Raw genomic sequence first — 26,047 nt, forward strand, 5'->3', positions numbered from 1 at the left:
TTGACGTCTGCTGTAAACATCGTCCATTCTAAACCGGTTTTCGTAGCGCTACCTTCTGGGAAACCCCGGTTAAATACTACATTCATTTCTGCAAATGACAATTACGTCAGATCACGTTGTCACTGTTTATGCTCTGGTCGATATATTCTATTCAAAATAACTGGTTCCTAATCTCCACTCTCCAAAATGGAGGGCGCGGATTTCATTCAGTACTTAACGAAGTTTTCACGATGAGAATCACAACTTTGAAAGCTTCAATAATTTTTAGTTGAAGGCTCTGATATTGATATAGGCAGCAATTATTTATAAATTATCAAATTCAGATGACATAGTGATGTAGACGTGGACAAAAAGCTTGTAAATTTCAAGTATGAGAAATGGAAGCTACGGTTGGTCATGCTGTCTGACTGACTTGACGGTGAACGAGTTCTCTAAAGATTTTAAACACATAAAAAAAATTCCGTGCATAATAAGTACACAGCTATAACAATCGGACTTTATTCTTATTTTTTCACACATATGTAAAATGGTTAAAATTGCTGTTAAATATACACTACATTGCTTAACAGTTAACAGGCAGGCCTATGCGTATGGAGTAGAATAGGTAACAGGTGTTCTATTTATAGCTCCGTGAGGTAAAGGGTTAAATAGGTTGCAGGAGAAAAGTGAGAATGTTATCTCTTGTATTATATATAAGGAACTGACATGAGCCCTAGTGTGTATCAATACATCATTGGTTAATTGCAATACAAAAAGAGATATATTGATTTTTACAGAAAATAAAATCCTTGGCCATGTGTAATGTTATTTATTATTGAATAATAATTGCAAAAAGAGTTCTATAGTATTTATTAAATACAAGACATCAATACAGCTTGGAATTGGAGTAAAGTCTGCCTTGAGAGTATATTTCCCATGGAACTTAAACCCTTGTGAATGTATAACATAACCCAGATGTTGGTGTGGATCAGTTCTAGTCCAGTTTGGGATATCTGATTACTTTTATTGTCGAATAAGATTTCAAAGCTAATTAGATTAACGCTTACACTAAACACACTAATAGGGATCTTCAGATCGTGTTGGAGATTTTGAAATGTCTTGCTGTTACTCGAATTCCATGCAATTTCGAGAACATTACAACTTCTTCATGTTGCTTTAATATAAAAGGTTTGTAATGCCTTCGCCTGACGTCATCGTTTTTGTAGGCATTATCGTCTTACTGGGGTCTCAAATTAGTGTCTTTTTGCAGCTGGTTCATTTTCTCTTACATCACACTCCTCTGTAGTACGCTTTTATTGTCGACGTATGGGCCTCATAGGTGAAACTTTAGGCAATGCAATTACTTTCCATGCATAAGGCAAGGTCTCTTCACTACTTGAGTATCGCACTACAAACTTATATATAATAGCGGATATCTATAATGTGGTTCATTTTGATTTATTGTTATTCCCCTTTATATATGCTATGCGTGATAACAATGACGGAGAGGAATCACGTTTTGTGTAAATGGCAGAATTTATCGTTTCAAAGTGTTTTCAAAATTTCTCATTATTTTTAAGTCCTTGCGAAACCAGTCGAAAGAAATCAAAGTTGACTTCCCCATGTCAGATTAATTTTGTATATATATTATATACATATGTATAGTTAGAAAAAAGTCTCCACGCTAAAAGGAATCAAATGTCTGCTTCCGGGGTCGGCTTGCTTTGTAATAAATTAACCTTTGAATTTGATATCCTACCAGTAAGTTCAAACAGGTAGTTTATGATTGTTTCAAGGTGTGTTCATTCAACACCTGGGCATGTATTTATATGCAATCTGTAGTCATAATTGACACAAACGGGGTTTGAGTTCCTCAGTGCAAATAATATGCACAGCATTAACTTGCTTTAATAATATTTTTGTAACCCATGGAATCAAAAGGATTGTCATTTGTACTCAGTGACACAGTGAATGTCTAATAATAATTTTAGTTTGCGGGATATTATCATATAGTTACCCTGGATATAATACACTCTTGGTTATGTTGTACCTTACACCGTATCACACATTAATGGACATAGAACACAATTAATTTTACTATATGTTCTCTACATTTGTTTTTCAGTACTGACCTTTCCACTGTGCGACAATCAATCCAACTCATATGTTTATCTAACATACCATCAAAGATGACTTCGTTGTGACGTTCTTGCCAAAGATTGACCTGCTCTTTTTTGAGCTGCAGGACTGTCAGCATAGCAGCATGTAAACAGAAGACATATTTCTTTTCCGGATCATCACCAAGGTCTTATTACTCACTGTGCACTGTCGACAAAGTACAAATAAACAACACCCTGAGCTCATATTATCAAGAATAAACAGTTACCTTTAAATCCCTACAAAACATGCATAAATAAATCTCCTCAATCACCACCAAAATGAGAGAGGAAAAAATGTTCTAGAAATAGACTAAAACTACATTCGTGGGTACTGAACTGGAAGTACTAATTTTAACCCGATTCCGAATGGCAGGTGTTTCCGAGGAAGGGGGTTGATAATTCTCTCTCTTTTATTCGTATGAAATTTAGCAGGATCTAGTTTTCATTCTCGTGACATTCAAACTTTTGAGGACAACCAAACATGATTCGTTTCTCAATATCACTTCAATGACCAATGTATTGTGTTGTCTGATGAAAGAAATAAAACTATGGATGCATGCGCAAATCATACAGATTTCATGGATATATTTTTGCATTAATACAATACTAATGTTGACCAATAAATGTGAATAAATGATAGTAGTACAAGATTAGCTTCTTTCATTTTATTATCAAATAAGCATTTTATTTATCTATTTTGTTGTAACATGCAGTGTTAGAGAGAGGCGGAGCACAAACTGAACAGAATTTATTTCATTCCCTAAGTCTTGGGACACATGATGTGGATAAAAAAATCACCGTAAGCTCTGGGGTATCAAAAAATTGTTTTGTCGTGTCCAAACATATGCAATAAATACGGTAGATTGTTTTGAAAATATTTAATTCTGGGCTTTATTGACAAAGAAAAATTTAGGGTTTACATTTATTTTCTTTACAGGATAAGATTAATACACTCTGAATTTATTGTTTTTTTATTGTGATATGGAATATTTACTTTGTATGACAAGCATACAGATTGCTATCTTGATTTACATAGGATAATTCAGATTTCTTTCCTATTAAAGGTTTGAAACGAAAATAAACTAATTTATTCTCCTTATGTTATTGCTTTCTGATAACACCATTGTGCAATTCAGCAAAGTAAAGTTATACTTTTTTTAATGTATATTTAAATGACTTCACCTTCCCATTTATATGAATAAAGAGACATGAAGCTTGTTTCGTGTTATACATGTTGTGGTTTAGTGCATGATCACATATCTGACTCCGACGTTTAGTGAGAGTCTTAAAATATCAACTTCTTTTGATTTAATAAATGAAAGTCTTATAAGCAAATATGTTCTTTAATTCCATTCAGTAATGATTATATGTAAATCCTGAAAAAAATAAATTTCATCCTGAAAAACAAACTGGAAATATCTGTTTAAAAATTAGTGGGAATCATGGGTAGGAAATAATTTCATGGACTGGTGTATTTAATCTGAGTTATGGCATTCAATTCACCTATTTGATGCCACTTCTGAAAGTTTAATGTTGACCTTCTAATTATGTTCATTATTGCCTATAACCGTTGATACAACACCATTAATCAGCAATATCTTCAATTCATTTAAATAAATTTTGTGAATAAAAATATACTTTCAGCTCTGACTGGTTTTGATCAAGCAAGGACCATCAACCCTATTGTGAATGAATATTCATATTTCAGCATACCATGTGAACATCAGCCCAGCAGTGTGCCAGCATCAAAGTTAGACTGGTTAGTTGGCGATGGTGATAACACTGCTTTTCCAACGACTCCAGAGGATAAACGTAGAATTGTTCTAGATGCTGATGGTAATAGGATTTTGTTGTTGGTTTTGTGTATGTTGAAAATGTTTTCTTAAAATGTCTTAAAATGCTTTATCCTTGGGAAATGCACCATGTATTACATTATTGTCATGGTGTTGAGAAGTGTTCTTTATTTCCACAGGAGTTTTATTTGAAATAGTATTTAGTAGTAGTGATCATACTACTGATTTTTTTACATTTTTCTGCCTGCTGTTTGTTACCTCAAATTCTGATATTATGTATGAGTGATGATTCAATCTGCGGCCATTGTTGACGTATTGATTTTTGTTCAAATATTTTGCCTAATGCTGGAAACGCAAAGCACGATCTGCAAAATGAAATACTGTATTATGTCAGAACATTGTGCAATGGGACTGGATAAAGTCCATTTATTCTTCCTGAATTTAATGGCACTTCGTCCAAACTATATTGCGAAATCTAAGATGATTTATTGATGTATTACATCATTTTCGTGGTTTTGGTAAGTGGAAACACGGAATTTTTCTTTGAAAGAGTGTTTAATAGTAGTGATGATACTCCTGAAATTTTTAAATTTTTCTGCCTGCTGTTCTTTTATACCTCAGATTCTAATATTATGTGAGAGGGTTGCTAGAATATGCTGCCATTGTTGACATATTGCTGTTTGTTCAAATATTGTGATTAATGCTGGAAACTCAAAACACAATCTGCAAAATGAAATACTTTATTATGTTACAATATTGTGTCATTTCCTCTTGACGAATTTAAAGGCATCTCATCCAAACTATGCTGCAAAATCTGACTTTATTTCTTGGTGTATTAATTTATGTTTTACCTATGCTTATTACCAGTTAACTCTGAAACATGTCAAATAATTTATATTTTTCACTAATCATTGCTTGCAATCTACAAGCTGTACAGAAAATGTAACACCAAAAGCCAAGTAAAATGTTCCAATCATTCTGTCAGATTACATTCATGTTAGTAAATTTAGTTTGTCAGGATGATCCCTGTTCATTCTACTGTTGTTTAGTCTTTGTCTGTATTAATCATTTTGATAAAGTGATGACCTTTTCTACTGGCAGGAACTCTTCATTTTTTGTTTGTGAGGGCTACAGACACCTCAAATAACCCATACAGATGCCAGCTGTTTAACAGTGTTCTCATGATCAGGGCTGTATCCTTGGGAAAATTCAATTTGAATGTTCAAAGAGGTAATAATTATCTCCCTTTGTTATTATTATTATTATTATTATTATTATTATTATTATTATTATTATTATTATCATTATTATTATTTATTTATTTATTTATTTATTTATTTATTTATTTATTTTCAAGCATTATCGTTATTTCTGCCTTTCCTAGCTTTGTACATGAAACTGTATAATTTTGGTTCGTCTTTGTTCTGCAGTCTCTAGATTTTAATCAGAAATAGTATATTACAGATATACAATAACTATATGTCAAGTTTCCTATAAATAGTTCCCGAATGACATCATCAGCCACCATATTTGTGGTCAGCTGGCAGATACACCATTGATTTTATATGGTGGTTGGAAGTTGAAATAAATTCACAGAATCTCAAAATACTTTTTTGAAAATGACATAATCAGAAGGCAAATCAAGCTTTCTTTCAGTATGTATATTTTTATTTATTTTTAAGTTCACTTTGCTTCAGTGTGCCTTGTTAAAAATGCTAAATCAGACTAAGTATAATGAAATAGCAATGTTATTGTTTTTGCAATGTTTCTAATTTTCACATTAAGTTATAACCATCTGATGCAATTTCATCATATTGGGAATCCAGTTTGGAAGCTAAAACTAATCGGAAGCTAAGACAATCAGCTTTTGATTCAAGAGTTTTATTTCCTTACATTTCCCAAAACATACTTGATAGAGTTTGCTTGTAAATTGGAAGAATCAGTATTAACCTGAGACAATTCATTCTGATACGCTTGCTTAATCTTTATACATTATGGCAAGATTCACTACAATTTTCTATTTTGCTCTTGCACTGTTTTAGTTTCTGTTGAAGTGACCTCCAAACCCATCTTGAAATATTCCAAATCAGTTGAAGGGACCATTGGATCGAGGGCCACTCTTCTGTGCATTTTCGCTGGAAAGTAAGTGAAAAGCTTCAGGTCTGAAATTTCTCTGTATGCCATAAGAGGTTATGAGACCTATTATGTTGCTCAGTTCACAGTATTCCGAATTTAATTTGCTAAAAATCCGGCTTATTCATGTCGCTCATTTGCAAAGTCTTTTCTTTTCTTTTGCACTGTGTTTTAGTTCCAGAAATGACCTCGAAACCCATCTTGAAATATTCCAAATCAGTGGAAGGAACCATTGGATTGAAGGCCATTCTTCTGTGTATTTTTGCTGGAAAGTAAGTGAAAGCTTCAGGTCCGAAATTTGTCTTTTTGCCAGAAGAGATTATGAGACATATTATGTTGCTCATTTGACAGTATTCAGAGTTTAATTTGCTAAATATCTGGCTTATTCATGTCGCTCATTTGCAAAGTATTTGCAGTGACAGTTTTTGGCCGATTTCTTTTTTACGAGTTAAGTTTGCATAAATTGAGTTCCTCCATCATTGAGCGCTCGTAAGTTGTCAGTTGCACAACATTCCATTTAACCTGTTTCTAGCATGTTATGCACTACAATGTAATTTAATTTTGATATGATGTTTCTGTGTTTGGACAAGAGAAGGAATATCTCTAAAAGTGTGGTGACAAAAGGCGTAAACCCAAAATCAACAACAGCAACACCATATAATAGGCAGATTTCATTAAATTTGTATTAAATACTTAAAAATTTGTATAGATATTTGAGAAAGATAAAGAAAGATTAAGAAACTTTTAAAGGAATAGCGACACTAAAGAAAATATTTCAATTTTTCCAGAAGCATATAGTGCATATAGTCCTTTACGGTGCACTGTTGTATGACCCACCATGACTCTGAAGGAGTCTTAAGTGTTGTATGTGTCAGTCGTTATATGTCATTCAGTTTCCCTGACCACCATGTTCATACATGAAGGTAATTTTAGATTCAATGGATGGGGCATAAGTTTGACTTTTCTTACTTTTAGTGTCGTCACCAAGAGCCCAGATTATCAAACGTTTTATTTAGATCATCACAAGTGACGATTAGTCCACTAGGACCATTTTTGAGCAATGATTCCGTTTGCATCATCTTTCCGGATGGAAATATCTTACACAAAGATACACCACAGAAGCATACACTTGTCTAGTATTTTATGCTGCAAACAAATCTCATAATGAGAGAGAATAGTGCATCATTGGTTTGTCCTGTCTTCATTTGGGTTTCATACGATAGATGGATTGAAAACTTTTTTCCATATCAAGGACTGTATGTATGGCCTTGACAACACACATATATATATATAAATATCTTCTGCCATAGAGTCTATCGATGAATCTCACTGTACAATAGACATAATCTTATGAAGTCTAAAAAATGTCCTTCTATTATCTTTCTAACTTCAGCCTAATACCTGAGGTTGAGTGGCTTAAAGATGGCGTAAAGCTTCTAGATGGATCATCTCTGCCTGATGGAACTCCAAGGTACACAATAGATCCTGAAGACTCTACCGGACGGAAACTGATCATTTCAAAGCTGGAAATCAAGGATGAAGGAGACTATATATGCCGTTCTACAAACTCGTATGGCATGAATGAAGGCACTGTCAGGGTCATAATCACAGGTATAATAATTATTGTCATAAAAATGAAAAAAATTATGGGAAATTGAACTGGTGTCAGGAATTCCAGAAAATGTTTAGAGTATTAATAAAGTTATTCTTCAAATAATATTTCTTATTTTCTTTTAAATTATCTTGTGACATAAATAAAACAAAATGTTGAATAAATATAGCTATACGTATAAATATATTGCAGCCAAGTATCAACCAATTTTACAAACAACCAGAGTCGGTTGTCATGGCAAATCGCCATTTTCAAGGCTTTAAATTTATATTGGCAAAGCATTAACCTGGCATGCCAGTCTGTACATCAGTCTGCCATAATAGCCAGTACATACCATACCAGTCTGTACATTTGCCTGCCTTACCAGTCTGTAGATCGGTCTGTCATAACGGACAGTATATGCCATGCCAGTCTGTACATCTGTATGCCATGACAGTCTGTATATCAGGCTTCCCTACCAATCTCTACATTTATCTTGTATACTAGTCTGTAATTCAGTCTGCCATACTATGCTGTACATTGTCAAACTCTCTAGACATACACCATCTTGAGACTGCATTTGTATTTATGAGTGAATGCCACATTTCTAGTTTGCAATTAAAGCAGGTGCAATTGTATCGCCAATGTATGCAGGATTTTCATCAGGCAACATCAAGTTTCGTTTTTACCAGCTAATAACAAATGCTCTGGGATTTCAACTACTTGTTTCAGATGATGCATATTATAAGAAGAAAACGTTACCATGACTATAAGAGTTTTCAGAATGGAGACTTGTTTCTCATGAAATAGACAAACATCATCATTGGATCTGTATATGAAGACGACAAGATTCATTTTTACAACTGTAAAACAACTTTTTCCATTTAGCGTAGATGATGAACTTTTTATGTGAGGAAAACCTTAGTGTGATTATCATAATGATGGTACTATTGTATAACAGAGTACTTAATTTAGTTAAACTAAATATATTAGGCATGTTTTGTTTGCTCTTGCTCATGAGTGACACCATTTTACTCCACCGAAGCAGCTATTATACTTCTTAATATATATTGTTGACATATTGGATTTAGACTTGTTTGTGAAAAAATCTTTAGAAATAGAGATAAGCATGGTTATAAGCTTTTGTAGATGACATGATAAGATTATGAAGTAAACAGAGCAATTTTTCGTCTTGTTCACAAATGTTTTTTTACATAGACTTTGTCTTAATTGAAAAGCGTGTTGACATGATTACAAAAGGAAAACATGTTGACTAGAATTGAAAGTAAGTATGTGTAGATGACCTAATCATATTATTATTCAAAATACATTTTAATACCTTTCTTTTTGCTGTTTCGACTGTAGTGGGGGAATATGTTTCTCCAACATCAGACTAGTGTTTTACCATACAGTATATCTGGCACATATCTCACTTTCACTTCCACTACTATAACTGATTCTTCTATGCTACAGGTGCTCCCCAGTGGGCTGCTGGACCTCTTAAATCAACTCGCATTCCAGTTGGAGCAACAGCTAAATTCCAGTGTGATACAGTCTCCTACCATGCCACCAGCAGTCTACCCATGTGGATGAGGAATGGAGAGCCCATGATTGGTCAGTTTCTTTAGTCTTTATAACTTGAATCCATTTTTGACAATTGTTATACATCATCTTACTGTCCTCCATGGTTTTCTCATTCTCTCTAAGACAGTGAGATGGAGTCGGATGTTTGATGCAAGTGGCCCTGATGGTGAAATCAGTGTCAATAGTGCTAAAGATTCGTGTAAAATATTTAAATTTCAGCATCTATTTCATTTGAATGGAGAATTGATTTGAATAATTATTAAATCTAATTTTCATATACTAGTATCATTTATTAATCATTTAATCGTTCTTTCCTTTTCAGTAATACTAAAGTTTGAATTACATTTTGCTTGTTTTTGTTTTCTCTATCCTTATTTATGTCACACAATACTGATTTAAGGCAGTGAGTGGAGACAACAACTGATGGATACTGTAAAGGCACATATGCAGTATTAACTATCACGCTTTTAAGATGTTTTTTAAAAAGATAAAAAATGTAAAAGCAATATTTTATTACCAATTTACAGACATGGAACTGTTTAGCAATTAGACGTGTTGATCTATATTATTGAAACACAGCTAATCTATGGGGTGGGATATGACGGGGTGGGATGGTTTATTTTTACCTTATGTGGCTCATTTTCCATGGTGTCTTTTAATTTGTAGTTTGCAACAAAAACTAAATACATGAAAATGTATAGTCCACAAAATTTAGCGACGTTGCTGTAGTAATTATTTATTACTGTTATTTTATAATTTTACTTCTGTTGTACGATTGAACTCAGGAAACAATAGCACCAGTCTGCCAATCTAAAAGTTTGTATTCAGATGGATTTATTTTTTAACCACATAAATTGATACCCATGTTTTGGATGAATTCTCTAGAGCAAAAGCTTGTTGTTCTTATAACTGGCTGTACTCTGTGTCATGCTGATAACTGGTTGTACTCTGTGCCATGCTGATGACTGAACAGACCCTGTGCCATGCTGATGACTGGTTGTACTCTGCCATGCTGATGACTGTTTGTACTCTGTCATGCTGATGACTGGTTGTACTCTGTCATGCCGATAACTGGTTTGTACGCTGTGTCATGCTGATGAATGATTATAATCTGTGTCATGCTGTTGACAAGTTGTAATATGTCATGCTGATAACTGGTTGTACACCATCATGCTGATGACTGGTTGTACTCCATCGCGCTGATGATTGGTTGTAGTCTGTCAGTGTGCATGTGTGTGTGTATGTGTGTGTGTGTGTGACAGAGAGAGAGAGAGGGAGGAGTCTCACTAGAAATTTGGTGACAACGAGAGTTCCACTAGCAAAGGTTGCAGTCCCCTCTCACAAGCGTATTTGTAATACATGAAGGTGACAAATATCCATTATAATGCCAGGATTAGAGTAACACAAAATTTTGTCAGTTTTATTTATTTGTAATTCTTTAAATATTCATGTATTAAAATTGATATCCCGTCAGTCGACTTTTGGGAACACACTATACACGGCCTTTATTTGAATAACAATATGTTACGCCCTCTTAAACAAAAATATTGGGTGGGTCGTCTTAATTACAGAATTGAATGATCGTTAATATAATTGTAATGTCTGCAATGAGCATGTCTCCATCCCGAGTGCCGTATTTCATTACTCTCATATTTTTCTTTAAAAATGGTGTTCATCTGTCCTTTTTCTGATTTTGAAATTTGCAAAGAACCAGCTTCTTTAACATTTTTCATAAGATCCACATGTCACACTGAAAAGAGTCTTGCTTATAATATGATGTCATTTTCCATAAAACCATAGACTGGTCTGCTACCTCATTTTATTATGAATATAATGAATATGTGAGGCTGAGTTCTAACTTATGAAAACCAGTCTTTTTCATGGAAATGGGTTAAATACAGTTGTTATGAATATAAAACAAGGTAAAGTTTTGCCCAGCAGTGACTTTTTTAAAGCAGATTTTCAAATTTATACGAGTGGAATTAAAGCGATGATACTTAAAATGATAAACACAATTTTTAACTGACTTTTATTTGTTTTGATTTTTAATTTACGAAAACAGTGCGATCCATATAATGGAGAGGATAAAATATAATTTGTTGAAAAAAGCCATGTTGATAATCACAAAAGCATAATAGCTGCAAGTATGCTTTTAACGTCCAAAATACTTGTCCAGATTTACAAACGGCCTTTTTGTCCAAGTCTTGACGTGAAAGCAACAAACATTAATAAGATTTTGTACTGTAGGTTTTTTTTCTAATTTAATTTGAATTAATTCATTGCCCTTTCAAAATCACATCCACTTTACTTATTTGGAACAAAATGCATAATTAATAGCATGACCTCAACATACAGCGTAGAAAATCCCTGAGACCTCAGTTTTGTGAAACCATGGCCTTTTCTGCAAGCTTGAAATCGATTTGATCAGCAATTTTTTTGCGATCTACAAGAGTCAAAAGCTGGGGTTTTAATGCGTCATGTTTAATTTTATTGCATCAGGCACGCACATTTGTGCGTTATTGGAAGCCCTGAATGATTGAGCCAATTGAATTTCAGTTCTGAGTTGCAGTAATTCTATTTTGAATAGTTATTACATGCTCACATAAATATGAGATTTCCTGTTGCCTTTATCATAACAATGTAATAACTACAGTCTTGAAAATAATGGTGACATGTGGCAAGTGCTAAATTACTAAAATTAAAAATCTTTGTACATTCTGTTCATAATTTTGAAGACGTCTGACCCTTAAAAAATGTGATATCTCATGAAATGGGAATCTTTCGTGACATCAGTATGATGCTGAAAAGTACTAAAATGTGATGCTGTAAATGGAGACTTTATTTGGATATCGAGGGCAAATTATGAAACTAAAACACATGTTCGTAATATTTACCCATTTTTGTATCAAGCTTACCAACATAAGAAAGTCAAGTCATTTCTATTACAACATGTGCTAGACTGATAATGAGGAGGCAAGTTAGGCATAGGTAATTAATAAATGGCACACACAAAATTTAAGCAAATTTAACTGATTGAAAATACACTTCCATTGATTTCCATGGCGTAGATTTGCATCTGCATATCTCGGGTACAAGTGTGCAGACAATTTTACTCAGACAACACATTTTAACTATGGATGAGTGGCTCTCCTGAGCCCTATGCCTACCTACCTTAGTTTAGTGGTAAATTTCAGGACATACGCCAAATGGGCAATAGTTGTGTGCATCATACCCAACATGAATTAAATGTCCATGACAGGCATATAAGATATATGCATGAAAATACCTATTTGGCAGGAATAAATGGCGCTACTGTATCCTTCACAGACAGTGTTAAACTAGCGATTTATAGCCTTAACAAAATGGAAACAAGTAGTCAAGTGAATGATAGCTCTATATATTATACCAACAGGTTGTGGCGTGAAGAGGTTTTGGTGCGGAGATGGGACAGGATGTTATGACTACAACAAGAAGTGTGACAATAGAAATGACTGTCCAGGCATCCCCAGTGCAGACGAACAGAACTGTCCAGGTATTTGGAAATCAAAATCTAGGGCTGTATGACTATTGTATTAGTCACTTTTAAAGATGAAATGACTTTGACAGTGATTGGCATTAACAATTTCTTACTTGTGATATATTAATACACTCTCCATGCCAAACATTTATGTGTTTGTTATAACCAAATTCAGTATGGTACAACAACTTATGTTGTTCGCCATCTACATTTGTTCATTCTCCTTTAGTTATGTTCCACGATCATATTAACAGTAGAAATATAAATTGCTATTTCTGTCTATATAAAATAGTCACACTTCTTGTTGTAGTCATAACATCCTTGACTCATATCAAGAACACTTGATATGAGTCAAGGATGTTATGACTACAACAAGAAGTGTGACTATATAAATTACTGTCCAGGCATCCCCAGTGCAGACGAACAGAACTGTCCAGATATTTGGAAATCAAAATCTAGGGCCAACCATTTATGTGTTTGTTATAGTCAAATTCATTATGGTACAACAACTTATGGTGCTCGCCATCTACATTTAGCAATTTTTGTGGATTGATTACATTTTGTGTAGAAGAGTTCAACTTTGGTGTCGACCAAAGATCAAGATGACTGAAAAATGTATGGTTTCCACGTGACATTTCATATCCACTATAAATTTTGGGTCAATGATCAGAGGTCGATATCGCTATGATTGAAAGAAGATGGTTTTTCACATAATAGTATTTGTTCATTCTCCTTTAGTTATGTTCCACGATCATATTAATAGTAGAAATATAAATTGCTATTTCTGTCTATATAAAATATACAAAGGACAAGAACACTTGATATGAGTCAACATAGTGCAAGAGACCACACAAAACTCGGATTCAAGCATTTTGTACTGGGATATGTCTGTCCAACAGATATGGTTTATTGTTTGTTTATGGCCTAACCATTGTCTGTTCTAAGATCTAGGGCGTGTTCTAATTGGACTGGTATATAGAGTTGGAACAGATTATCTCATTATCCATAGAGTAGTGTGGACCCTCCCGATGATCTATTCTAACCCATTCAAACTATATTTAACTTCATTGTTGCGGTGGATTTTTGTGTGTGTTTCCAACCATCATTGCCCTCTACCATCTATCACCATGCAGTCTATAATTTCAAGGACCTCGATGGATCTAGGAAAGGAACATTGTTCTCGATTTCATCTTCTATCCTGGTCTGTAAAATAACTTTTGTTTGCTAACCAGTGTAATTAGTAATCAACGTCCTTCTTTGAAGAAAAATCTGCTACCAGTGGCCTCTTCTTTCCGCTGGTACAATACATGCTTAGCTGCTCTTCAGAAGGATCTTCCAGACTTACTAAGAGTTTTGCTTCTGTCAATAAAACCCTCCCTATATTTCTATATAGTGATAACGTTTCGGGGCTTGCCAGAAAATCTGATAAAGACAATGAATGTAAATCCACAGCCAGTCATTAGCAGAGCTGGACACCATTCCATGCGGAATATCCAGACTGCTTCTGCTAATCTTGACCTAGTGTGACGAGATGCTTCTTTGCATGCATCGGCTCTTAAATTGCCGTACTTTTAACGTTATGCTCTTTGGAAACAAGATATAAAATATGGACAGACATGAAGCCCAATAGCTTCCTTTAAAGCTTAAAGTGTGGGCTTCACGGCCATTTAAACCAGTGGTTCACAAACAGGGTAGTAACGTCACCTGGGGGACATTATGATTACTAAAGGGGGGTGCTAATGCCGGATAATACTCCTTACGGGTTAAGTTAAGGGGTGCTGTGGGTAACCGAGAGAGCGGTGGCCCAGAAAAAAGTTTGAAAACCACTGATTTAAACCCGATCGGTCTCGACCGCAATATAGATTATCAGCGTCCAAGAGACAAGGGATTGTTCTCTGGACATAAACATAATGAGTTATGACCCCACTCCAATGTCATTCGGCATCGGCTCACTCAGTTCATGTGACAGCCATATCAGGATATAAGAAGCGATGTTTATCATGCCCCATGTTTTTTTAATCCCACTATTGTATTACCACCCCAACCACCCGCAGATAGCCGACTGGTATGTACCAAATTCCTGAACTTTAATTTGTGCTGGATTTTTCTTTCATTAGATTTGTATATTTTGGGGATGAACAATAAGTGACCATTGTATGATAAGTTAGAAACATAAACTGCTCACCTTCTGTTTTCCTAGAATAGGTCATAGCAGCATGGGCTATGGGTGGATTTTAAAGATAGTTAGTCTGTTTGTACCCTCCCCAAGTCTTGGTAGCAAAGATAATTCAGAAATCGCATACTGAATCTAATCACCCCTTTCAGATGGGGCTAGCTGCAGGTTAACGATTTAATCAGTAAAGAGATAGAAATACCCATGATGATTTCAGTGAAGCCAGATCTTCTCAAGCAGGTTAGTCACTAGGTTTTAATACCTGTTTTGACTGACTTATATGCCTGGCTCTAATCCAAAGTACCCAGTAAATGAAAGAATTTAAGTCTTGTATCATAGAAAGAATCTGCAATTGCATAACAGTCATAAGCAACATAACTGAGCTTCAATCTTTGTGATATTAGCTATCACGTCTTGCTTAATTTCAGTATTGAACACCTGCGGTGAGGGGCAGTTTTCCTGTGGAGGGGGCGAGTGTAAAATGGCAAAAAAAGTGATCATATGTGATGGAACTGCACATTGTCTAAATGGAGGGGATGAATCAGTTAGACATTGTGGTATGTGTCTCACTATATAGACTTGCTTTAGAAAGAAGAGCATACTAATTAATGAGAGAAAAATCATCGTGGTCTCTAAACACCTTAAAAACATTTTATTCTGTACATGGTTTAATCAAGATAATAATACTGTATTTATTTTAAATAATATTTACTCCTTCAAGTGTATTTTAGCAGAATCTTTGACAGGTCACAGTCCTTGATATTTGCTTCTGGAGAAAAATGTGCAAACACAGAACTAGCATAATGGTATACGTCTTAATCTAGGTAGGCTTTATTTTCAGCAGCAAATTTTAATGTTTTGTCCTGAAGAAAACATATTTCATTATGAGTTTTGTAAAGTTGATAATGTTTTACCAACTCATCTGCTGTTGATAAAATGGGATATAGTAATTATCTTACTAGTAGGAAACTGAGGAAATAATAGAAAGAAAGAACATGCAGTGGAAGTTTGTTTCACACAATTCCGCCAGAATATTGGAAGCTTTTATCAAACTGCAACGTTCTTGTATTTGATGCTTAAACTTGTCCGTGTGGCACATTCTTTAGTCTTAAAATTGTTTTATGAAACATACCTCCATACACATCATTGAACACATTGAATAGGTAGATAGCCATTAGTCATAAAATGGCTTTGTGAAACATACTGTCTTGTACTAGAACTAATTCCAAGTCAGTTGTCATGGTTCTTTTAATTATACATGGTTTTTGAATATATCTCAGTATTACCATGGATGTCTTAATGGTACCATGATTGTGTAATACAAGTCCATTTAGATATAAAATGGCTTAGTGAACTGTATTGGCTTTCAACATAGTTACTGCAATATTGCCAAACATTAACAAATCTTCAACAAACAAGCATTGTGCAGTAACATATTATGTAAGATGAATTCAGTCATCTGTTGTTACTGCCATCACATTCTGGCTATAAGGCCATGTATCTTTTTTATACATGTTTTGTGGACATGTTACTTAAAGTATATAAAATATATGATTTGTTAAAGCCAAACAAAATATATTGTGGTTTATTGTGAATATTTCATGCAGATACAAATAAATGAAAGAAAGAAACAATGCATCTGGGTTCTTATAAATTCTTTCAACTTGGCATTTGGAACATCAACCCTTGTAAGAGACTTATTTACTTTAGGCTGCAAGGTGAACACAGATTTTATGTGTGCTGACTTGAAGAAATGTGTCTCTGCCAGTGAGAGATGTAACAAGCATGCCGATTGTGCTGATGGATCAGATGAGAAAAGATGTGGTATGTATCAATATTTAATTTTCAATTAATCCATGTAAATGTATGTAATGGCTCTGCGTTATGACCATAATTACAAAATATAGCAACCACTATTTAAGAAAAATAATAAATGCGGGAGAAAGAAACATTATTTTTTTAATGCTTTTTGAATCTCAAAAAAGACTCCTCTAGGTGTTACTTTGTAACTTCCATCACCAATAACAAATCAACCCCTTGTAATAATTGTTTAAAAAAGACCAAAAATTTCAACATAACTTATCCTTGACCCAATATCTTTTTTGATGAAATTACTTCTGGTTTTAAGGCCTTTCAAGTAAATTTGAATGATGTGGGTCTGCAATCAAATATGACTGGTATTGCTAACAATAGACATACTTTATACAGATTTGATATAAAAAACATTGAACAAAATTTAACTTCAACGAACAGAAGGCTCTTCTACTGTATCATATACGGATTATATGACTGAAAATAGACAAGGAAATAACTTCTCAACAGAACTGAAATACATTTGACATGACGAATTCTAGAATCAAGACTTTTAAAGTTAATTATATTTTTATCTGATATGGCCCTGCACCATTATGTACCCAGTTTATATTTTCATCTACTCCCCAAAATGTGGACCTATTTGTAGCTAATTGTTGTACACATCATAGCTAGCATATGACAATTAAAATATGTACAAACAGAGCTGCCATTGTGAACAAATTATAAAAACCAAAGTTACAATTCCACATTAAAAGCCACAGAACAGACAACTGCAAAGTGTAATAGTAATCGTTCTGGCATAAGGCATTTCAGATTTGTGTTAGTGATGATAACTAAAATATCGCTACAGTTGCTGAAAATGGACGAAAAGAAAGACCAATGACGTCTAAAACAATGTCAAAAGGAATTTTACCAAATTTTGACAGCATCCTAGGATGGGTGCTTGTCCAATTTATAGAATGATGCCAGTCAGCCCACAAATATGGCTGACATTACTAAAAATAGCTATATTAGTAATGTCACTATTGTCATCAAGGCAAAAAAATAACTTCTCAAAGTTGAAAGGAAATCGGCCAACTTTGATCCTTCCTGTCTTAAAGACCATCTAAAATTTCACAAATTATGCCACATGGATAGTGTAACAAGTACTAAGGCAGATAAACATTGAAAAAGCAGATTCTCAAAATCCCCAGAATAGATTTGAATGACTTTTGAAAGCCTATTACATTTCCACTGAATAAGTTTAGTACAGCTTGAAATATGGTCACAGTTCATAAAACAGTAACAGCAATATTTCCGTTGGTAGAACATCTACAGTGTTATAATGTATGCTGAAACTGGGTAATTGAATGCATCTTCCGTAGGACTTCAGTCTCATTGCAAAAATAGGTCACTAATAATCATTTCATGTTTCACTAATATGGTTAAATTCAGTTTCAAGTTTATAACGGTCTATTTATACTTGAATCGTCAAACTTGATTGTATGCATTTCATTCTCACCATTGCAACAATTGAAGCTCACAGATATTTTTCATATTTTGCTGCTAGTGTTTGGGTGTTTGAATTTCACTCATGACCATGTAAGCTTTTGGCGTGGTCTTTGAATACCATCTTACTTAGTATCATGAAACATTGGGATGGAATTGACATATGTAGTGTGACCTATATTCTATGTTGCAGTGAACTTCCTTAAATTTTATGTTGATGTTCTTTTTCGTCTGCTATTACTATTCACGATCATGTCGTTTTGAATTGGATGCATTTCTGTTAGAACCTAAGAATTTAAGAAGGTAACGGTGACCACATTTACGATTACCTACCAACCCTGGTTGAGTAATACCAAAGACTAAATTTGATACTAGTAGCTGCCTTACTCAGCATTATGATGTTAGTGTTAGGACTGGTTGTCATGGTGTAAGGATATTGTGACTGGATGGTACATCATGCTACATGTATGTGGCAAGATGCCCCAGTGCTTGACATCATTATAACCTGCCACACTGCAGATATTGTAGCGATATGACTTTTTTGTTTTAAAAAATACGTTATAAAATCCAAATCTCAAAATTATGTTTGGGAGATGGAAAAAATATATCCTATGATAAAGTTTCACTATTCATGAGTATTTATTGTTATGATTGATCACTCTTAATACATTAGCTATAAAGTTCATGTGGATCATTAAAGACATTAGCAAGTGGTTGGCAGGGATATCAAATATCAATGAAAATATAGCAATTTTAAGAAAATATAGAACGATTGAAATCAGCCGAAATAGAAAATAATTTATACAAAATCATCCTTCTGGCCAGATATCTTGCCAGTTATGGCTCATAGACAAATGTCAACCAGGTAAGTGGTTTCAAGATCACACGGAAGTTTAGTTTCTTCACAAATGCTATATTGGTGTTTTCATTTTTGTCGAGACAAAGGTTCTTTTTTTCTTCTGTTTTACCTTCAGTCATAATTTGCATGATTCCTTGATGGATTTGATTAAAGTCATTGACATCCAACTAAATAAATCACTGAAGATTGAAAGGTCATTCAAAACCAGGTTATAAAGTTCACAAAATTATATATGCATTTTCAGTATTGATAGGGTGGATCGGACTAGACCTGGGGACACAAATATTGTGACAATGAATCATGTCTTTATTGTTCAGCCTGCTCTGCAACAAGAGTCATTTTAATCTATAACATATGGGTTTCTTAAATGTAAAAATAAATGTGGGTCTGGTGTTTAGTTTGTCGGATGTTTTCAATAATGCTAGGAAGTGAGACTTAAGAGAATCAGATACTATCCGAGTTTCAGATTTTATTGGATCTCATTGTAATAGGTAAACCACTACATACCTGTTAACAAGATTTGACACTACGGACAAATCAGTGCTCATGGAAACCGCTCTGGTGGGCTAGTTGTTAGAGAGTTCTTATCGGATGCGGGAGGACGTGACAAATTAAATTATATAGATTAGGAAAGTGGTTGGCATGCATATGAAACATCGACCAACATAGAGCAATTGTAATGATCAAAAAATCACATTGACACGAATTTTGTGATTTACTGTGCAACCAGATTTCTGGCCATTTCTGGCTCATTGACAAATGTCAACCAGACAAGTGGTTTCAGGATCACATGGGAGTTTTTATTTTTATTTATGAAAAAACTTTAAAAATTATCTATTGGTGATTTCTCATCTTAAAGACAAAGGTGGGTTTTTTTTTTTTTGGGGGGGGGGTCTTCAGTCATACTCTTCAAGCTTCATTGATGGATTTGATGGAAGTCATTGATACCCAACGGAATTTATTTGAGAGAGCATTCCTAAATATTCATGAGGACACTTATATTATTTTACAAGACATTATCTGAGTGGTCATAACCCTTTCAGTTTATATATATATATATATATATATATATATATATATATATATATATATATATATATATATATATATATATATATATATATATATATATATATATATATAAATATATATATATATGTATAAATATATATATATATATATATATATATATATATATATATATATATATATATATATATATATATATATATATATATATATATATGAACAATCACTCATATAATATGGAGGATCATACTGGAATGTACAAAGTTCCTTTATCTGTGTAAATATGGAATATTTCATTATCCAATCTTAAATGCTCAATTACTGAAATACTTCAGTAGTCAATCATTTATCAAATAATGTATAACTGTTGTCATTACTAGTGATTTTGACGGTTATGGTGTCCTTGTAGTAAGAACATCTGCCTCTGATGCAAGATGTAGCGGGTGTGAACTACGGCCAAGTCATACCAAAGACTTGTAAAAATGGTACTAACAGCTGCCTCGCTTTGTGCACAGCATTAAGAGGTTAGTGTAAGACTGGTTTGCCTGGTGTAAGGAAAATGTGCCTGGGTGGGACATGACCATACATGTATGTGGCATGATGCCCCAGTGCTAGACATTACGATAAACTATGACACTGCAGACACCATAATGATATGAGTGAAAAATTGTTAAAGTTATGTTAATATCCAGAATCACACAAAAACACGCACTAGTAATTTTGTTAAAGTACACAACAACTTATAATTTGAACAGTAATATTGACTTAATAATTATAACCATTCATCATAACGTTGAAAATTATCCCATTTTTAAGATCAGGAAATGCTTTGGTTGATGTTTCAGTTTTTTTTTTCCATGTTAGCATCGACTGGTGTCATTTTGTAGCATTTTCATGCAGTCTGGATAACTATTATTTCAGAGAAGAGCAGAACACTTAAAAGTAGAACATGCACATATTTACATACAATCAAACTATTTAACTTAATTATGTAATAAATTAGATTACTCATTGTTTCTAAGATAAGATCAGAACATTTGGAACAAGCATGTCTTTTTAAGTTCATTCAGGGTTCGATCCCCGGTCGAGTCATACCAAAGACTTAACAAAAATGGTACCAAGAGCTGCCTCACGTGGCGCTCAGCTTCAAGACGTTAGTGTTAGGACTGGTCGGCCTGGAGTCAGGATAATGTGACTGGGTGGGAAATCATGCTACATGTCTGCAGCATTATGTCCCAGTACTTAACATCACTATAAACTGCCACAATGCAAACATCGTAGCGATATGACTGAAAAATTGTTAAAGCTACGTTAAAAATTCAAATCACATCACATCACAATATTTTCGCTTTTCTTGTCTTTACAGCATATGAAGAAGAGAAAGTGATAGGTAAGTTTTTAAATTGGTATATGTATCCAATATAATATCTAAACTAAATTCCTCATTTCTGCAGATTCTGATTTGACTAAAGTTTTAGCGAGTAATTTCCATGTCTTTTACTTTATCAACCTTAGTGTTCAAGATTTTTTACTTTCCTGCTTTTATGTTCTATAGTTTTATTTGTAGATAAACGATTCTTTCCATTATGGAAAATGGCTGTCTCTTTCTTTTTTTATTTCTTCTGTAAAAAAGAAAATTTTAAACGAGCTTTACACCCTGAAATATTGACTCACTAGACAACATGTAATTGTTTGGATTCTATTAAAGATATTCATATGTTTTCCTAAGTAAAGCGTTCAGATAATTGGCACATATATATCGTTCTTCACTGATATGTGGTGTTTTCACATTCATTTGTTCCATTTACCTATTTATTCCAGACAACAAGTATCATTTCTCAGCTGATTTACGACAGTTAACAATTCCAAATGTTAAGAAGTCTGACACAGTGTGTCTACAGTGTCTTGTTCATAACTTCCGAGAGTACGGCCCAAATCCGAAACCAGACACTGTGGGGATCACATTTGGGGATGCCTGCCTCACAGTACTTGGTAAAAATCAGGCAGATATATAGGTTATAACCCTCCCACATTTTTAAATTTAAAAGTGCATATTTTGCAGTTATTGGTCTACAGACATATAAAAGAACAAAGACATTGATTTTGAAACATCTTTTAGTGTAAAAATATTAGCGACAACAACATAGAATACAGAGAAAAATTTCTGGCAAGCAACACAAATATCTCTCACAGTTGTAGGATTGGAACACACATAACTTGTAGCCTGTGATTATATATATTCCTTAAGAAATAATCAGGTATTTACAATTTGATTAAAATTAAAACAATTTGATGTCTTAATGCACAACAACCAAAACAGGTCAATGCAGTGAGCATTGGAGTAAAGCAGACCTAATTATGTCATCAGAATCGTGTCATGAATGAAGTCCGAAAGATACTGTGGATTGTTTTGGCAAGACTTGAAAAAATGGCAGATAACTACCAATCTTAGGGTTTCATTTCACATTTAAATGAGGCTGCATCAAGCTTGTAATACATCCTGGAGTGCGAAAGTGTACCATTTTAAACAGAATATTGCAACGTTAATAGCTAGAACGATTGCCAATTTCTGAAATATGAATGCTCCTTGAAACAAAATTGCGTATTCCCCAAACATGCATTCAATAAATAGATAATGGCTTCTAAATGTTTTTCATTACACTCACAATCGCACCCTAGTTCAGTTTTAATAATGAACCTCAAAAATGGAAATCAGTAAAAATGGCTCATATTTATACCATTTGAATGGTAATCAGTCTGTCTGTCTAATGAAATAACCATTCAAGTGGTAATCAGTATGGATGAAATGATTACTCGTTGTACCATTGTATCAATACCCTATTCATGTAAATACTCGTATCAAGAGAAGAGGTGAACAATCGATGGAAAACAAAACTTAACCAAGACAAGGTTTTAGTTCTTTGCAGTTTTATTAACTTGAAAATTCATTTAAGACAGCTGAATGCAGGCGTATGCACTTTCTGTCAGACTAACAAAATATTATTGACAACATCCATTGAAAAAGTTGCTTGAAATCTCCCTTCTGCTGCCAGTTCCATCCCAGTTATTTCATTCCATCAGCATGTTCAGCCACCGTCCAGATATATATATATATATATATATATATATATATATATATATATATATATATATATATATATATATATATAAACCAGACATTCCGGACTTGTACGAGTTAAATTAGGGATCAATAAATAACCACTTAGTACATGAAGCATCTCTGTTGTTTCACATTATTAACTCTAGTACTAAGCTAACAAAATATTATTGACATCACCCACTGAAAAAGTTGTTTGAAATCTCCCTTCTAAATTGTGGACATGAATTGTATAAATGCAGAGGTGCTATCTACCAAGTTTGTAATAGAACACGGACTAACCCTAGCGGTTGAATACTACATTGGTTCTTTGTTCAAATGGATGTTTTCTGATTCCAAAATTGCAGAATGTATGCATGTGCAAGACAAATCAATCTAATATTAAGTGTTTAGCAGAATTCTCTTCACTTAAAACTGTAGAAGCCATGAAAATGGAACTGTTCAGTATTGCAACAGACAGGAGTAGTGATATAGCAAAATGTTGTACCCAGTCTGTAGAAGAGACTGACAACCAAAAGGGCAAAGTCAGGGTGCTCATCTGTCAAAATTAAGAGTAGATTCCACTGTAGAAAACATTTTTTATCCGCTTGATAATGCTTTGATTAAACATATATTGGCCGAACTGAATGGGGTTTTCAGCTGATACTGCACCAGTACTGACTGGAATTCATAAGGAATATTGGTTCTTTACCATTCTAATGATGACTGTGAGAGATTCAGTATTATTAACAAAATAAAACACAAGTCCATTCCAGGTATGCATGTACCTTTTCTTGTTTACAATTATTTTTGTTACCATCCTTATAATTGCCATTATTATTATTATTATTATTATTATTATTATTATTACAGATGCAATCAACATCTTGTCCGGTTTACCAGATAAACAGAAGGTACAGCCAGGTGACATCATCAATTTTACGATCTCAGCTCAAACAGATGCTTTGGAGCAGAGTAATCTTCGATATGACTGGTATATTGGGGGAAGAAAATACCCAGATGAGTTCCCATTGGGCACATGGTCACAAATAGTTAAGCTCAGCATGGGTAGCACGCATATCAGTATCGACACAAGTACACTTAAAAGCCATAATGATAAGCTGTTTAAGCAACTGATGGGAAATATATCGGTGAGAGTGTACCATGAATTCGACCAAAGAATCATCAGCACGGAACTCTTCACTGAAAGTATGTATCCACGCAAATTATACGGGTTCAATTTCATCCAAGTTTCTGTATGTCTTTGAATAGTAGAGCTCCAGATTTGCTGTTGTAGCATGACTGCAGCGGATCTAATGTTTGGTATATAGACTTAGATATTTCGTTTTACATAACGACAACTGCATACCCTAATATGCTATTGTATGCATAAATATAGCAGATTAGAGTCTAGCCATATATATCCAGATATACTTTTGCATGCTTTACAACAGCCCATCAGATTCTAGTGTGTACAAATATCATAATTAGTTTTGTATGTCCAGTACGGTTCTTGAGTTGCTACTAATCATATTGATCTGTGTTATTCAGTATTGGGTGTATATATAATTCTAGTGGTGCAGAAATGATGACCTTGGTCAATGAAGTTCAGTGTTGTATATAAACTTGTTGTGATGTACATAACGTAATGTTTCATTTTAGATGCTTTTCCTGATATGTAAATGAATATTACAAACTTTTCCAAGTAAACAGCAGCAAACATATTTGGGCAGGACACCTTTAATAAACGTCCAATCTTGTTCTTGGAAGACTGGTTTCTGGACGCCTCGGTGGTCAGAAGTGCTCACCAATGCGAGGTCTCACTCCTGCCACTGTGGGTTGGAAACTTGGCTTGGTGGTTACCTGATAAAGCTTTCCTCTAGCTTCCCATGGGTTGACGCTTCTTATTCCACTAAACATACTGACTGCCATGCATATCATCTGCATAATTTAATTTAATGCAGTACTTATTTGATCTAATTCGGACGCATCTAGTCAGGAGATAGTTGCCGAAGTTAAAATTGCAAAATGCTAGCAGTATTAAATAATAGCTACGGTTCATTAGGTTTGCAGCAAATGAAAATGCAATCATTAAAACATGGCTGTGCAAAGAAAAAATACTAAAATGTAGGACCCCAAACTTACCACTTTTATTGCGTGCTTGTTTATGTCTGTCTTATCCAAAACGATCAATTGTAATGCCATTTCGTCTGGATAGGATATTGCACATCGGCATATCTGATTTTCAGCAAAGAATTGTGTATTCAATACAATGAGTATAATGATTTATAGTCTCAATAAGTGTTTGTGCATTTTTCCGTTTTTCTTACTCAATGTTTGTCCTCTCTAGGTTCAGCATTTATAATGCTAGATTGCTTTATATACTGGATTTACAATCTGATATTGGAATATTCTATTTCATTCTTATCTGCATGGAGATAGTCCTTCTATTCATGTCGTTCCCGTCGCAGAACGCGGCTTTCTTGAGGAAAACTGTCATTAATCAATTCAATCTGAAGATTCATTTATATTACATTTCCAAGTAGCACTTTATAGCCACCCCGTTTCAAGCATGGACAACTATAAAATCTAGATACAATGCTGAATCTGCCTCATAGTTATGGATGCGAAACCGCCGAACACGTTATGTCATTATATCAGTCTTGTAATATCATTATAGCAAGCTATGATGACTCCGCCACAGATGTAAGCAATATTGATGCGCTAATTATATAATAGAGTCATGCCGGTGACCCTACCTCCTACTTTATTATTTCAAGTAGTTTCTAACACGTTGTCAGTTTACGCAACAGGAACCGAATGCTTCTAT

At 34.0% G+C, this 26,047-nt stretch overlaps 1 protein-coding gene across 1 annotated transcript in view; it reads left to right on the forward strand.

Moving 5' to 3' along the window:
• Nucleotides 1-1,477: 1,477 nt before the first annotated feature.
• LOC149788787 (uncharacterized) overlaps nt 1,478-26,047 on the forward strand; it is a 25,972-nt gene continuing 1,402 nt past the window's right edge. Inside the window, exons 1-12 of the mRNA XM_089973550.1 lie at nt 1,478-1,502; nt 3,783-3,974; nt 5,033-5,161; nt 5,974-6,073; nt 7,458-7,675; nt 9,129-9,269; nt 12,652-12,771; nt 15,358-15,486; nt 16,640-16,753; nt 21,487-21,510; nt 21,942-22,112; nt 24,091-26,047. The exon at nt 24,091-26,047 is cut by the window's right edge and continues 1,402 nt beyond it. Coding sequence (XP_089829676.1) covers nt 1,478-1,502; nt 3,783-3,974; nt 5,033-5,161; nt 5,974-6,073; nt 7,458-7,675; nt 9,129-9,269; nt 12,652-12,771; nt 15,358-15,486; nt 16,640-16,753; nt 21,487-21,510; nt 21,942-22,112; nt 24,091-24,485 — 1,758 coding nt within the window. The 3' untranslated portion in view covers nt 24,486-26,047. The remainder of the gene's footprint in view (nt 1,503-3,782; nt 3,975-5,032; nt 5,162-5,973; nt 6,074-7,457; nt 7,676-9,128; nt 9,270-12,651; nt 12,772-15,357; nt 15,487-16,639; nt 16,754-21,486; nt 21,511-21,941; nt 22,113-24,090) is intronic.

Source organism: Sinohyriopsis cumingii, chromosome 11 (genome assembly GCF_028554795.1).
Source record: "Sinohyriopsis cumingii isolate HCF-2022 chromosome 11, ASM2855479v2, whole genome shotgun sequence".
In the NCBI taxonomy this organism is placed as follows: domain Eukaryota; kingdom Metazoa; phylum Mollusca; class Bivalvia; order Unionida; family Unionidae; genus Sinohyriopsis; species Sinohyriopsis cumingii.